We start from the raw sequence: 16,217 nt of genomic DNA on the forward strand, positions 1-16,217 counted from the left end.
ATGTAACAAGAACCAAACCAAACCTCATGGCACTAAAGCCCTTGAAGGGGCTTGGCCTACCAAGCAACCGCTGCTCAGCCCGAAGGCCTGCAGATTGCGAGGTGTCGTGTGGTCAGCACGACGAATCCTCTCGGCCGTTATTCTTGGCTTTCTAGACCGGATGTAACAAGAGTAACATAAATTCTAGGGGTTCTGATGGCCCGTACCCCTAATGTTTATGCAAAACTCGTAGCATAGCCGTTACGCAGGCTAGACTATATATGTTGCTCGCTTCAAGTTTCTAACCCATTACAGCCTAAAAATGCGCTCTATGCCTCAAGACTTCGTTATTTTCAAGTTCTTTCATATTCAATAATATACATCATTTTACGTTTAAGTCATTGTCTTATATTACTACATTTTAATTTATGGTTTAATCATTTTATAAAGAATAAGGTACTGAGAATTAGATCCACTGAATATTTTAAATTCACAAGTCATTTTCGTTATCATTATGTTCAAAAATATCTTAGTCAGCAGGTAAATGTTAGCCATCATTTTTTTTTCATATCATATTTTACAATTAGAGGCCGATCACCTGGATTAGTCCCCTTTAAACAACAATTATCATCACCATCTCTTACGAGATCTGAAGATGTAGCGTTGTGGTCTCCCTGCACGGGAAGAAAGCCTGCACCCAGATTATGCAGTATAAAGAGGGCGCCATCTATATTCTGTCAAGGAGAAGGGCCGGCAGTAGTTGATCTGTACGTCCTCACAATCCATCTCAATTTGCCGTCTCGTTGAGACACACACAATATAGAGAGAAATGTTGAAGAGAAATGTGGCGCCATTAATCTGCATTACTCCCCATGCACGTGCCAACAGATCGAAAATAATCTCGATTCTTCAGTTGCCCCCGCCACCATTAATACTGATAGAATACGCGTGACGTCACAATATGCGCTACCTGGCAAGAATACGTCTTAACATTCCTTTCGACTAAATCATTCGGAGTTTCTGGTGTCTCGAATGTGTCGCTTGTCACTCCCTTCAGGAAATGTAACGAAACGCAATGGTTTGGCAGTTCCTGGTAATATACAAAGAGCAGGCATTTTATAGAATATAACTTATATTAATTGTAAATAATACCTGACAAATTTTGTCGATGTCTAAAACTTAACTATCACGTTTAAAAATTGCACCTTTTCGCCACTTTAATCATCTTTGATTATTCTTACATTAAAAGGACATATTCAACTGTAGGCCTATTCATAGTTGAAGATTAAAATACATAAAAGTACAGGTTCCATAGATAGATACAATTAACAACACATTGCTAAGAACATCTTGTCCTACTTATGGAAAAGGCTTATAAACCTACGACTCTTTGAGTCTTGGAGCAATTGACACATCTTGTTCGTAAAGGCACGTTGCAGGATTAGGACATGTTCCTAACAATGTGTTGTCAGTTGTATGTATCTATGGAACCTGTACTTTGTATGTATTTTAATCTTGAACTATGAACGCGGCTGAAGATGTCTTCAAAGAAAACATGAACCGTTTTTTAATAAATTAAGTCGCATAGCTGCAAGCTCGCATCCGGGAGTTAGTGGGTTCGAACTCCACTGTCGGTAGCCCCGAATATGGTTTTACGTGGTTTTCCATCTTCACACCAGGCTGTACATTAATTAAGGCTACGGCCACTTCTTTTCCACTCTTGGGCCGTTCCTATCCTGTCGTCGCCATAAGACCTATCTGTGTCGGTGCGATGTAAAGCCAATTGCAATAAATTGATCATTGCTCTTTTAGTGTAAAAAATAATCAAAGATTATTAAAGTGGTGGAAAAGTGGAAAATTCAACTTGTTAGTTGAGTTTCTTACAAACTAAAATTCCACCACGGACCAATGTGTGAAGTTTATAAAATGTAAACTTTGTCCATGTATAAAATTATTTTTCTTCAAGATATTTTGTACTTCTCCCTGGGATTGTATATATTATCTACTTGTAAAGCATGTTAAATACCCAGCGAGTTGGCCGTGCGGTCAGGGTCGCGCAGGTGTGAGCTTTCATTCGTCAGATAGTGGGTTTCAATCCCACCATCGGTAATCCTGAATGTGGTTTTCCGTGGTTTCCCATTTTCACACCAGGCAAATACTGCGACTGCTCTGTAATTAAGTCAATGGCCGCTACCTTCCAAATATTAGCCCTTTTCCATCTTTCCGTCGCCGTTAACCTTCCATGTTTTAATGCGACGTCAAACAAATAGAAAAAAATGAATGTTAAAATCTGTTACGGTAAAGAATGAAAAATAAATAAAATACTTAAAAGAGAGAATTATTTTAATTCTGAATAACAAAATAAAAATTTGGTAAACTGATCTAAAATCCTTTTTTAGTTGGAAGTTCATTAGCTAATTTTCAAAAATATTACATTTTTCAAAAGCTGTTTTTAAAATTACCAATTAAATTGAACATGCAGTATTCTCAAAGGTTCTCAGTATTTTCAAAATCTGTTTTCAAAATGTTGATAGACTTTTATATTTTTCAAAGTCTATTTTAAAAATAATACTGATTCAGTATGTTTAATCCCTCAAAACATACGGCTGTTTTAAAAGCCAATGCTAATAATTAAGTATGGAAGAATCCTCAAAAGCTGTTTTAAACGTCAAAATGATCGATTTCTTACACAAAAGGAGGTAAGTGTGATGTTTTTATAACACTTCACATGCTTTGATTTTGTCATCCTATAAAATGTCTAGGAAATGTGTGGAGGAATTTAATTTTAGGCATTCTGTGCAATGTATGTTGGGTATTCAGCCCGAAGGCTGGCTTGATCCTCCACAGCTCCACCAACAGCAATCATAGATAGCCTAGGTGTCACTGAAGAGGCATATTAGGGAAATGAGGAGTGATGTAGTTTCCTGTTGCTTTCCTCACTGGACCAGAAGCTCCTATTACATATCAGTCTGCCAATCCCACCGAAATGCATGTACCAACCGACCCTGTGAGCGATATTTTTACACCATTCATAACAGAGACTGACTGCATAAGGAATTGTATTACTAGGTTCACTCATACCTCGGTCACTTTCATGTTGTCAAAGCCAAGGATGAGACTGAGACAGGTAACAAAATCTGCCACATACCAGAAGACATAGTGCACTGTAAACACTATATCTCGCCAGCAAAGGCATTTCTGCGCAATTCCTAATTTTTTTCTATTTGCTTTACGTCGCACCGACACAGATAGGTCTTATGGCGACGGTGGGACAGGAAAGGCCTAGGAAGTGGAAGGAACCAGCCGTGGCCTTAATTAAGGTACAGCCCCGGCATTTGCCTGGTGTGAAAATGGGAAACCACGGAAAACCATCTTCAGGGCTGCCGACAGTGGGGCTCGAACCCACTATCTGCCGATTACTGGATACTGGCCGCACTTAAGCGACAGCTATCGAGCTCGGTTAATTCCTAATTTAATAGAATATTGGTTTCTAAACAATGCCGGTAACATGGGCATTAGATACAATCGTTTCTTTCAATACAATATTTTTAGTATTTTCGGTTATCATCGTCTAAATTGTAAAAATCCGGGATCCTTATCGTCATTCACGGGTTGTGAACTGATGTCTTTTGAAGATACTACTCTCGTTTGTAATTTATGCTCTGACCTATTTTATTAGACATTATTTCACCTTCCAATGAAATTCAAAACGACCTAAATAATTCCTAAAACCCCCACAGGAAAATATTCGACAAGATGACAAAACTACTTTTAGAGTCAAATGAACGGAAGAGAATATCGGGCAAGCTCAAACTACCGGCTTCTCCAACGTTAGACAATAATCATTGATGGCCAATTAGAAGAACTTAAAACTCGTTTACGATTCAGGTAGCAGTGGTCGATGCGGCAAGTTATATTCCCAAGTTCTTGTAACTGTGACGTGGTAGTAAGCCCTCGACCAGGCTGCGGGTGGGCTGGAGTTAAATGATAGATGCATTTCGTGTAATGGTATCTTGTAAGTTCGGAAGACTTCCTGAACCCCGACGGCACTTCTAGTTACTTGTTTCAATTACAGGTGATTTATAAGTTTATATTAAGTTTTTCAGTTTACACTGAAGAACATCCGTAATAAATCTTATTTGTTTCCTTGGTCTACCTAGGCAGAGAAATCATTATTGCAGCTGTTAGTTTTCAGTTTCAATTGAGGGAAGGATTCACAAAACTTAAAATCTACAAAATTATCAATTTTGAGATATTTGTCTGTCCTTACGTTTTAGCACCAGCTTCACTTAGTTGAAGTTCAGCTAAACTTAACATCTGGTGATGTAAAAGGTTGATGAAGTTCAAAACTTAACATCTACTGGCAACGGTTTTTTTTTTTCAAAAGTGAACTGCTCTTACTGAAACTTGATATCTGTACATTTAAAACGCCAGCTGATATTTCCAATTCTAGGAAGAGACTGGCAAATATTTGATTTTAAACATAAATCTCAGGAAATTCTGAAGAGGCAGCTTCCATTCAAAATCACTGACGTTCGTGTATTGCAATGTAAGGAGGGCCAGGTGTCCGTGGAAACATACTCAGTGCCCACCCAGCATTGGAAGTTCTTAAGCCGACAATAGGTACGTAAGGATTATTCTGCCCGAAGGCAGGTCCGAACCTCCGCAGAGGTATTCCTGAGCCGGAGTTTACGTGCGGTAGGGTGGCCAGTTCCTTTCCGCTCCTCCATTCCCTTACCCCCCACCAACAGCGCGTGGCAACCCATCCAACTCCTGACCACGCCCAATGTTGCTTAACTTCGGAGATTAAGCCGACAGTAAGTAATGCAAATACCATTGATATAACTGTGAAACTTCCATTCATAAATCACGTTAGTAAAAGAAAAAGAAAAAAGAGTGCTAACATGAAGGAGCAACTGAAGTACTTCGATGTGTTTTCACAAGCATCATTAACATTTTATGAAGACATATGCCGGGATTGTCTGAAGAAATAGTGAGGATAAATCAGCGCCTGTGTATTTTGTTGCAAAAAATTCATATTAGTTGATAATATTGTGTTTATCAGTGACGTGCCCTGTTATTTTTAGGACTTTATTATTTTTCTACAGTTTATCTATAATAACCCTGAATCAAAGCCTGATATTTGTTATTCTTCCTTTCAGTGCAAAATATGCTTAATATATGTGTAAGGATGGAAGGTTTTTTCTTGAACATCTTGGTTAAGAAGTTTAGAAACTGATAATAGAAGTGCAAAGATGTTGACTTTTATAAACATTAGTTATTTTCAGGATTAATGTAGAGACAGTATTTAGTAATAAAATATCCATTATCTATTTCATTGACGTCCTTTTCGTTAAACTAGTATTAGCTGCAGAAATTCTGTGTTTCATTTGTGAGTTAATTCATATTTTTGTAGATATCAAATTTTGTGAAAACCCCCTCATTTTGAGCGTCTGGGAGTGCTGTGCACTCTTGTCTGTTCAACTGATGAGGAATCTATTCCATTTCGAGGTGAGAAAAACATTAATCATAAAATATTCAAGTTCATTAGGCGTTTTTAATTGTGAAATGACCAGCGTTTCACTCGAATGTGGCAGTGGCTTCGTCAGTTGGATTGGCAAGCCTTTCTAAGATGCTGGCGGCTAGTGTGCCGTTGAGACACCACTGCAAGCCTATTATGTAGGACAAGGCAGTGATATAGCAGTAGAGGAGACATGGACATCCACTTGTATAAATGCTTGCCTTGAACTTTTATATAAAACATTAGGTGACGTGCCGGTACTTCGCAACGGAATGAGCAGGCCGCAAACAGCAACGAACACTCCTCTGCCGTATTCCGTTAAAGTTGCACACTGCCCATTCCAGTCAGCGCCTCGGGGTGGGGATCGAGTAGCTGGAATACTGTGATGAACCAGTGTCTTACGTACTAGTAGTTTTCAGAAAACCAGAGGAATGGTATACTAAAGAAAAGAAATTTATCTAACTCTCCAGCTATTTCTCGCCGATATTCACGTAGGCTGTTTTACTGGGTACGCAGCAGTAATCCCATCTATCGGAGATGAATATCTGCAGAAGAGACAAAGAACATCACAACAAACAATGGTCAATGTAATGTTATTGTAGAACAATTTTATGAGCTTTCGATATTTTATGCCTTCACATATAGTTTTCTTCCGACTTCGTGATATTAGGATATCTAATGTAAAAAGACTTATTTCTTCTTTCACGACTCCCTCTTATATTATTCAAGCGATCATTGTTCTTAAAGGGAGTTCCTTTACGATTTCTTCTCATTTTATAATCATTTTCACAATTTCTTTTGTCGATATGGACCAATGACCACGTGGTTTACACCTTAAGACAATCATGACAAAAACCATCGCCAGTTAACATTATTGAACAATATTTCAATGTTAGCAACCTGATATGGAATTAACAACAAAAATCGAAATTCACTGTTTTATCAGTTTTCATAGCCAGTACGCTAAAAATGTATAAGCACAAATAATCGGAAATGTAATTCTATATAACTTTCGTTATGTAGTATTTGTCGATAGGATCACTAATAATATAGATATTTGAGAATTAAATTGTAGGCCTTCCCCTAAACTGTCATTTCTCTCAACGTGAATAAAATTATAGCCTACATTTTAGTGTCTCATTTCCGATTTTCATTAAAGTCTGTTCAGTCATTTTCTCGAGTAGGCCTACATTAAGTTCAAGGTAGAAATCATTTATTTTTAATGAATGAGATTAAGTGATGGCTTCCCTCTGAGAATTTATATTTTTAAACATAATCTAATTGATGAGAGTATTTAGGGGTAGTAGTGAGGATGTAAAGGAGAGGACATATAAGTCTCTTGTACGACCCTAACTAGAGTATGATTTTAGTTTATGGGATGCTCACCAGAATTTCTTGATCCGAGAACTGGAAAAAATCCAAAGAAAAGCAGCTCGATTTGTTCTGGATGATTTCCGAAAAAAGAGTAGCGTTAATAAAATGTTAACTTTGCGCTGGGAAGACTAGGGAGAAAGTAGAAGAGCTGCTCGACTAAGTGGTATGTGCCGAGCTGTCAGTGGAGAGATGACGTGGAATGTCATTAGTAGAATAAGTCTGAGTGGTGATTTTCAAAGTAGGTAAAATCATAATATGAAGATAAAGTTGGAATTCAAGAGGGCAAATTGGGGCAAATATTGGTTTGTAGGAAGAATAGTTAGGGATTGGAATAATTTACCAAAGGAGATGTTCAATAATTTTCCAAATTATTTGCAGTTATTTAAGAAAACACTAGGTAAGCAACTGATAGCGAATCTGCCTCCTGGGCGACTGTCCTAAATAGATGTCAGTGTTTTGATTTGATTGATTGATTGATTGATTGATTGATTGATTGATTGATTGATTGATTTCGAAAGCACTCCACAGCGTTATATTAGCTGCTATCCGGTGACCTTTGGTCAGTTATCTTCCGATCCCGACGCTGCTAGGTTTATTGGGCCTAAGGAGTGTTTCATTTTTCACTCCTTTCGTGGCCCTTCCTTTTCTTTTGCTAATACCTTCTTTTTTCGAAGGGTTGACCTCTTCCGTTTTCCTTTCTGATAAGTTGTTTCGTTTTACAATTGGCTTTAAGTCACACCGACACAGACAGGTCTTATGGCAACGATGGGATAGGAAAGGACTAGTAGTAGGGAGAAAGTAACTATGGCACAGTCCCAGCATTTTCCTGGTATGATAATGGGGAAACCACAGAAAACCATCTTGAGAACCGCTGAGTGTAATAAGTGTTATGAGTGTATGGTTGCCTAGTTGTACTCCGCTTAAAACAACAATTACCACTGTATACATACAGCTGTGTTCTTATTTTCAGAATCTGACCCACTCATACTAATGCGTGACTGTTTGTTCTTTCAGACGCTCTTGGGACAGATCCCGGTTCGTCGTGGCGCTCCGAGACGCCAGAGGACCAGACATCCCCCTCGCCCAGTTCGTGCGCCACCCCCAACTCCGCCACGGACGTCCCCGACGCAGAGCTGACCTTCACCGTCGGGGTGACCGAAGGCACGCCCTACGCGTGTCAGTTCTGCGACAAGGCCTTCCCTCGGCTCTCCTACCTCAAGAAACATGAACAGGTAATGTATATGGTAGTGGTAGTAATAGCCAGCACAAGACACCGTCCTTGGTTCATGTGGATGCTTCTTTAATGGTGGATCCGGGGACATAGTGGTGATTAACAGCCCTCTGTATGTTGTGCCAACTTCAGTGACGCAGTTTGCTAGACGATTACCTTCTGTTTCGAAGATCGTGGCTGAAATAGCGTGGCATTTGAGGGTAATCCTATGTAATTGCGACAGCTCCACATTCATGGCTTCCTGCAAGTTAAGGAATTCCTGCAGAACAGAATTCAGACTTTAATAACAAGTTGTTTGTGTGGATGAATTATATCCGACATCAAACTTTGTCATTGTGCGGTGTTCTGGGGTGAATATTTACGTATAAGCGGGTGGCTGAGAAAAGATAATTCTTGGCAGTCAAGTAGATTCATAATAATCTAGTCCTTAATCGGCAGATGCAGTCAAATCACCATAAAAACAGGGTGTTTCTTTCTCACATGCTGACAGTTGGGAGATTCGGGTTCGAGATAATCGCCTTAGAAAATCGTATTAACCGTCCTGAAGGATATTAACATTTGTTTACAATGATAGTTGTTCATTTTAATTATATATTCCGGATCACCTGAAACTGAGGAGAGAGTATTTATTTATTTATTAAAATCCATTTATTTGATACATTAATTAAATTAATTTTATCGTCGTAATAAGACCTATCTGTGTCGGTGCGACGTAAAGCAAACAGCAAAAAAAAAATGTTAGAACTATTTGTCTATTATTACATTAAATATTACACAAAACCTAATAGTGTTGATATCCACTCCATAAGTGTATCTTACCCTTCATTATCTTCGTTAGTACGTACGTATTTTAATTTTTCCCATTTACCTTTGCCACATATTCTTTTTTAAATACAGGCAAATGTTGCTGTTCTTTCCGATGTATTCCACTCTTTATTTAATAATTTAACAATTGCATAGAATTTTTTCTCTCTTTCTGTTTTTATTTTATATTCACTACCAAGATATTTAACTATTAAGTGCTTCAGACTTTCTATATACTCTCGATAGATGCGTCTCTTCCACCATGTCTCCACGAAATAAAAATTAAACAATTTTAGTCCTGTTTTTCTCTCTGACCCTTATTCTTATTATAATATATCCCCGTTAGCCATCACATTATACTTCTTACTTCTCTGTTTGAAAGCCTTTCTTTCTTTCTTTCTTTCTTTCTTTCTTTCTTTCTTTCTTTCTCTCTTTCTTTCTTGACATTTTCGGGTAATTCCGCAAAATTCCTGTAAAGTATTTTAGTCTTCTCAGTATCTTTCACTCTGATCGTTACTTTCTTGCTTAACTTCTTGTTATTGTTCTGAATCTCTTTATTCCTATTCTATCAAGCATCCTTTTTACCTTTATTAGTCAGTAATCATCATTTAAATATCCAGTTTTGGTATGATAAATTCAGTATTTCCCTTCCGTATACCCGTCTTAATCATAACCAATAATTTATTATCTCTCTGTTATATCCAAAACAATATCTAGAAGACATATCTAGTAACATATAACATCAATAGTAGTGACATTACACATTAAAATAGGGTCTAGCTAAAATGTAACTCCTTATAATGCAATACCTTGATCTTGTCCGACTCGTTGGCTGAACGGTCAGCGTACTGGCCTTCGGTTCAGAGGGTCCCGGGTTCGATTCCCGGCCGGGTCGGGGATTTTAATCTTAATTGGTTAATTCCAATGGCACGGGGGCTGGGTGTATGTGTTGTCGTCATCATCATTTCATCCTCATCATGACGCGCAGGTCGCCTACGGGAGTCAAATAGAAAGACCTGCACCTGGCGAGCCGAAACCGTCCTGGGATATCCCGGCACTAAAAGCCATACGACATTTTTCATTTCATACCTTGATTTTTAAGAAAGGCTGCGTATCGTCGTTGCGCCTGGACAAACCTCTATGTGATAACATTGTGGAGGAAATACTGACCCGCAGTACTTTATCAAGAGCGAGAATTATGTGACACAACTCGCAAAATATTGAAACTTAGATTAAAGAACCTTTTCTGCCAAAATTCTAAGCTGAAATATTTCACATAGGGGCTTATTCGGGCGCAACGAGAATAAGTATATACCCTTACCGTAATTACTCCGTCATTTCCATGATAAATCTAGACGAAAATTTGGTAACTGGGATATTGTTAACCCATATTTATCCTATTACATTATTCACTTCCCAGTATCCAAAGAAAAATTGTGTTATCAAAATATAATTTTACTTCTTGCGGGTTGGAGACGCAGACAAAGAATAAGCCCACGGTTTCCCCCGCCTGTCGTAAGAGACGACTAATGGGGTGACCAAGCATGACTGAATTAGAATCATGAGAGTAATTGTGATTAGTACCATCACGCGAGGAACACCATGGATCGACTTTACTTGCGATTACTACCGCTATGTTTGATACACCTATGAGTTGTGCCATAATATGGGGAACACCACAGGTCTGCGTTACCTGTTATTAATACCACTAGGAGAAGAACACCGTGAGTCTACATTACTTGTGATTAGTACTGCTGTATGAGGAACACCATGGTTGGGGACTGGGGACGTGGATTTTGGACCCCTTTGAACAACAAGCATCATCATTTTAGGATTTTGGTTTGGAAGCAGCCCTTTGTTCAGTTATTTTCTGGGAAGGTGGGGTATTGTGGGTCGGACCCACTGATTGTTTTAAGTTCATAATCATTGTTCATCTTCGTCTTTTTGAATTCTACTCAGTGGATGGATATTGGAATTATTTTCATTTTAAGTATTATGACTTAGATCCGCTGATTATTTCAAATTTATATTTATTCTTTAGTTTTGAAGAACTACAGGGGAATTACTCTAATATCCCATGTTGCCAAGATAATGGAAAGGATACTGGAAAGTAGAATAAGGTTGAGGGTTGAGAAGCAGATACAGGAAAATCAGTTTGGTTTCAGAAGTGGAAGGTCAACAATAGAGCCCATTTTCATTATGAGACAACTAATGGAAAAGCATTGGGAGTACGGGAATGATATGGTGATGACATTCATTGATATTGAAAAGGCATATGACAGTGTCCCTAGGACGAAAGTTTGGGACAGTCTGGTGCAAAAAGGAATTGGACAGGGATTAATAAAAATGATCATGGCATTGTTTAAGGAATGTTGTAGTTGCGTGCAAACACAAGTTGGCAGGACAAGTTGGTTCAAAATAACTAGTGGGCTGAGACAGGGAAGTGTTTTATCACTAATCCTGTTTATAGTAATGGATGACATCATGAGAACGGCAAAAGCAGCATATGGAGGAAGAGAAATGAACATGATGTTATTTGCAGATGATATTGTGATTTGGGGAGAAGATGACAGGAAAGTTCAAGAACAGTTGAATGTGGTGAATGGGAAGATTGAAGAATGTGGATTGAAAATAAGTGTAGAAAAGAGTAAAACTCTTGTTATGACTAGAGGGGAGAAAGAAGGGAAAGGTCAGATTGGACTTGCAGACAAGCACCTGGAAGTAGCGGAAACGTTTAAATACCTGGGGAGTGAATTAATGGAGAATGCTCGACTGGATGCTGAGATTAGTAAAAGGATTCAAGCTGGAAGTTGTTTCTATCATAGTGTAAGAAATATGTTATGGGACAAAGATGTGCCAAGGGAAGCAAAGGATACTATGTTCAAGATGTATTACGTACCCATAACAACTTACGGAGCAGAAACTTGGACAATGACAAAGAAGGATGAGAGTCGAATACAGGCAGCCGAAATGAAATTCTTGAGGAGTATGATACAGAAGAGTAGAAGAGACAAAATAAGGAATGAGAAAATGCGGGAAGAAATTGGAGTGGAAAAAATGAATGATAGAGTAGAGAAGAGCCGACTAAGATGGTTTGGGCACATAAAGCGAATGAGCGACGAAAGGACGCCAAAAAAGGTGATGGAAATGCAAATCCAAGGAAGGAGAGGCCGTGGACGACCACGATTGAGATGGAAGGATACCATCCAATGCAGCATTATAGAAAGAAACCTGGACTGGAACACAGTGTTGGAGGAGGAGTGGTGGAAAGACCGAAGAAAGTGGAGAGGAACCATATTTGCCCCTACCCGGCTACAGCTGGATAAAGGGAAATGATGATGATGATGATGATGATGATGATTTATTCTTTAATTCTTCATCATCATCCTTTTTGAATTTTGGTCAGTAGATGAATTTTGGTATTTTAATTGTCATTACATTTCGCCTCATCTCGTACCATTAGCGGCCGATGGCCTAGATGTTGGGTCCCTTTAAACAATCATCATCACCATCGTCATCGTCGTCAACTATCGTTTTATCTTTAGAAAGCATTACTTCATTCAAGTGTCTAAAGAGTGCTAAATTTCAGGATAATTGTGTTGATGTCTAGGAAGAGCCTAAATTAACATTTTTTCCTTAGTATGTTTTTGCCATTTGCTTTACGTCGCACCGACACAGATAGGTCTTATGGCGACGATGGGATAGGAAAGGTCTAGGAAGTGGAAGGAAGCGGCCGTGGCCTTAATTAAGGTACAGCCCCAGCATTTGCCTGGTGTGAAAATGGGAAACCACGGAAAACCATCTTCAGGGCTGCCGACAGTGGGGCTCGAACCCACTATCTCCCGATTACTGGATACTGGCCGCACTTAAGCGACTGCAGCTATCGAGCTCGGTCCTTAGTATGTTATTCCCATGTATGTCCTATGACATGTTTCATCAGATTGTAACTGTATTATCTCCGGTACAGTTACCTTTCTACGTATTGCGAACCCATCTGGCATTGTTTTTGTCACTTGTCGCCGTTAGAGTCTAGACGCGACCAGGTGGCCAGTACTAGGCTAGAGCAGGTCATAAGGACAGTGCTCTCTCGCTTCCTGATGAAGCCTTTTCTGGAAAACAGAAAAGTTCAACGGGGATGTAGTGATTAACGGTTTCACGTCCTGTTCTCAACAGATCGTTTGAACAGATACCTACCACGGGCGCTACGTGTCAGATGTTTCTCTATGGTAGCAATGTGAAACATCGTTGTTGCAAGACCGACAGTTTGCATTCATTGAACAAGCATACATTTTAATCCTACCTGTATATAAATACTGTGTCTACCTACAGTACCGGTCAAAAGTTTAGGACCACATTAAAAAATCATGAAGTTCCATCTACAACCTAAAATTTTGCCACTAGACCTCTGTATTTTTTTGCCTGAGCTCTCGCATCTAATATGATATACGTCACCTGATTTCAGTGATTTTCGCCAAGTAGTGTATAGGTTATACATTTTTAACTGTTGCAAGGTCACGTCAGAAATTCAACATTTTTGGAAATATTGTGTACTATATACTCTAATCGGCTTCAAGTATCACCAACAAGATTCTTTTATAGACTTAGCAATAGTTGGGGGTCATTTTAGTATAAATAGAAAAATTCCGAAAAAATGCGGCACCGACTTTTGTGCTTTTATTTTTTGTTTCAAATCAGCTCTAAAATGGTCAGTTTTTCCTTGTTCTTGTCATAGGTCTCAGTGTGCGCTATCGTCATCAGAAATGTGTTCTTGGTTGCCATGCACAAAGTACAAATGGAACTATCAGGGCAGATAAGTTTCATGCCGGTAGCTCGTCCTGAGACCTTGGGCCATACATGACAAAGGCAAAGAAAAATCAACCATTTTGGCCCTGGTTCGAAAAAAATTAAAAGACGCAAAAAAAGGTGCCGCATATTTTCGGAAGTTTTATATTTATACTAAAATGGCCCCCACCTATCTCTAAGTCCTCAAAAAAATCTTGGTGTTGATACTTGCAACCAATTAGAGTGTACAGTACATTATATAACCAAAATTTTTGATCTTTTGTTGTGACCGTCCAAGAGTTAAAAATTCATAACTTCCACATTATTTAGACTAACTCAATGAAATCAGGTGACATATATCCTATTAGATGTGAGAGCTCAGAAAGAAAATAAGATATCTCGTGGCACAATTTTAGGTTCTAGATGACATTTCGTGATTTCTTTACGTGGTCCTAAACTTCTGACCGGTACTGTACGTGGATATGATATTTGATTATATGAATATCCACAACCTACTTTCAGTCGTTCGATCGGGTCAGGAATGGAATCAATGAAACCTCCATCTAGCGGCGAGGATAGGAATTTTGCCGGCTGCCGAAGCCTGTCACACTCCCCTGGGGAAATGATTAGTCACTGACAGATGAAATGATATTGGAGAGTGTCGCTGGAATGAAAAATGACAGGAAAAATCGGATTATCCGAAAAAAAACCCTTCCCGCCTCCACTTTGTCCAGCACAAATCTCATATGGAGGACCGGAATTTGAACCACGGAACCCAGCGGTGAGAGGCCGGCGCGCTGCCGCCTCAGCCCCTCTCCCTAAAGAATATTAATTTCAGATAAACAATACTGAAGTAATAATACTGATAACTAATTTTATCTCCAAACCCATGCGATGTACTCACGCAGTTTTAATTTATTTCAGCGGTTTTCAAACACTTGTCTGGCTTCTCCGCTGAATTCTGAGAGTAGTGGCATTCGGCTTAGAGGGTCCCGGGTTCTAAATTGTTGCACCTGTCTCTCCACTCAATTTTTGAATTAAATAACCTAGATTGTTTGATAAAGAATAATGTAATATCTTGTAAACTTCTGCCATCTGTCCATAATGAACTTACATGGTAGAATATGCTCACAATTCTTCTAGAACTAAAAAAACTCTCTCTCATCATCCTTCACTTTAATGATCATTTCTCCTCAGTAACCACCTTACTTCCTGGAAAATGCATTTCCAATCATCAAATCGTGTCAAATTTCTCACGAAACTGCGAAAGAAAACTGAGATATCCTTTTAGTTCATCGGATTGCACACAAACGAAATCTGTGTACGCTCCCAGGATGCTATGAAAATGGAATATTGTCCAAATTTCTTAATATTTTTCTTCTCCTCCTCCTCCTCCTCCTCCTCCTCCTCCTCCTCCTCCTCCTCCTCCTCCTCCTCCTTCTTCTTGGCGTTTTCCCCAACTTCTTGAGGTCGGCACATTGCTTGATATCTGGGATAATATTCTTTAGTACCAGCAGATCAATCCGTTATCCCGTAGCCTACACTCTCCTTGTTCTCCGATCAAACTTCACTCGTGTGTTGCGGTATTGCCTATCGTTCGGCTGTGAAGTCCTTCCTACAGCTATCCTAAGTCAAAAAGTTAAGTGAGCAAACAAGTATGCAGGTTTACCTGACTGTTCATATCGTAATCATAGCTATGAAACCTCCAGTTTTACATGGAATTTGGACCACAGGGGCATGATATTTTCTTCATACATCCCAAATACATCGGTTAGGATTTGAACAGCGTGACAATATCACGTCCGCTATAATCACCAGTTGATACGAAGACAATACCGTTATTATTTGTGTTAACTGGCAGCATGTGCTACTGCAGTTCCTACTTTACGAGGTTTGTCCGGAAAATACGTATAAAAGTTGAATAATAACTTTATTTGACAATTATTCAGGTATTACAATATGGTCTCCTTCAAAGTACTCTCCCTGAGACAAGATGCACTTCTGCCAACGCCATTTCCACTGTTGATAACATTGTTGAAAGTCTTCAGTTGTGATGCTGTTCAGTTGCCGTGTCGTTTCTCCCTTGATGGCTTCCACATCACCCAAGTGCCGCCCCCGAAGCACCATTTTGCATTTCGGGAACAGGAAGAAGTCACAAGGGGCTAAATCGGGTGAATAAGGCGGGTGGTCTGTCACGGTGATTGAGCTTCGGGCCAAAAACTCACGGACAACGAGCGACGTGTGAGCGGGCGCATTGTCGTGATGAAGGATCCACCTGCCCCCTTGTGCCAAATCCGGTCGAACTCGGGCCACACGAGCTCTGAGACTTGATGTTGATGCGCTGTTCCTCAATCAGAGAGAGCTCCATACCGACGGCAGGTGAAAACGGGTAACTTTCAACAAGCAGCCGCACACTGCTACTGACACGCAGAGCTCTCCGACTCGAACTGAGCGTTGAGAAGATTGGCGACAACAGCAGTGCCACCTGGCGGCGCCTCCACGATACGTGATACGTCACCCCGACGG

The 16,217-nt window shown here is 39.5% G+C and overlaps 1 protein-coding gene across 1 annotated transcript in view; it reads left to right on the forward strand.

Moving 5' to 3' along the window:
• The window catches only part of L (zinc finger protein Lobe), a 190,495-nt gene that overhangs the window by 58,249 nt on the left and 116,029 nt on the right, over positions 1 to 16,217 (forward strand). The window contains exon 2 of the mRNA XM_067147976.2: positions 7,889 to 8,106. Coding sequence (XP_067004077.2) covers positions 7,889 to 8,106 — 218 coding nt within the window. The remainder of the gene's footprint in view (positions 1 to 7,888; positions 8,107 to 16,217) is intronic.

The sequence above is a fragment of the Anabrus simplex genome, chromosome 5 (assembly GCF_040414725.1).
Source record: "Anabrus simplex isolate iqAnaSimp1 chromosome 5, ASM4041472v1, whole genome shotgun sequence".
NCBI classification, from domain to species: domain Eukaryota; kingdom Metazoa; phylum Arthropoda; class Insecta; order Orthoptera; family Tettigoniidae; genus Anabrus; species Anabrus simplex.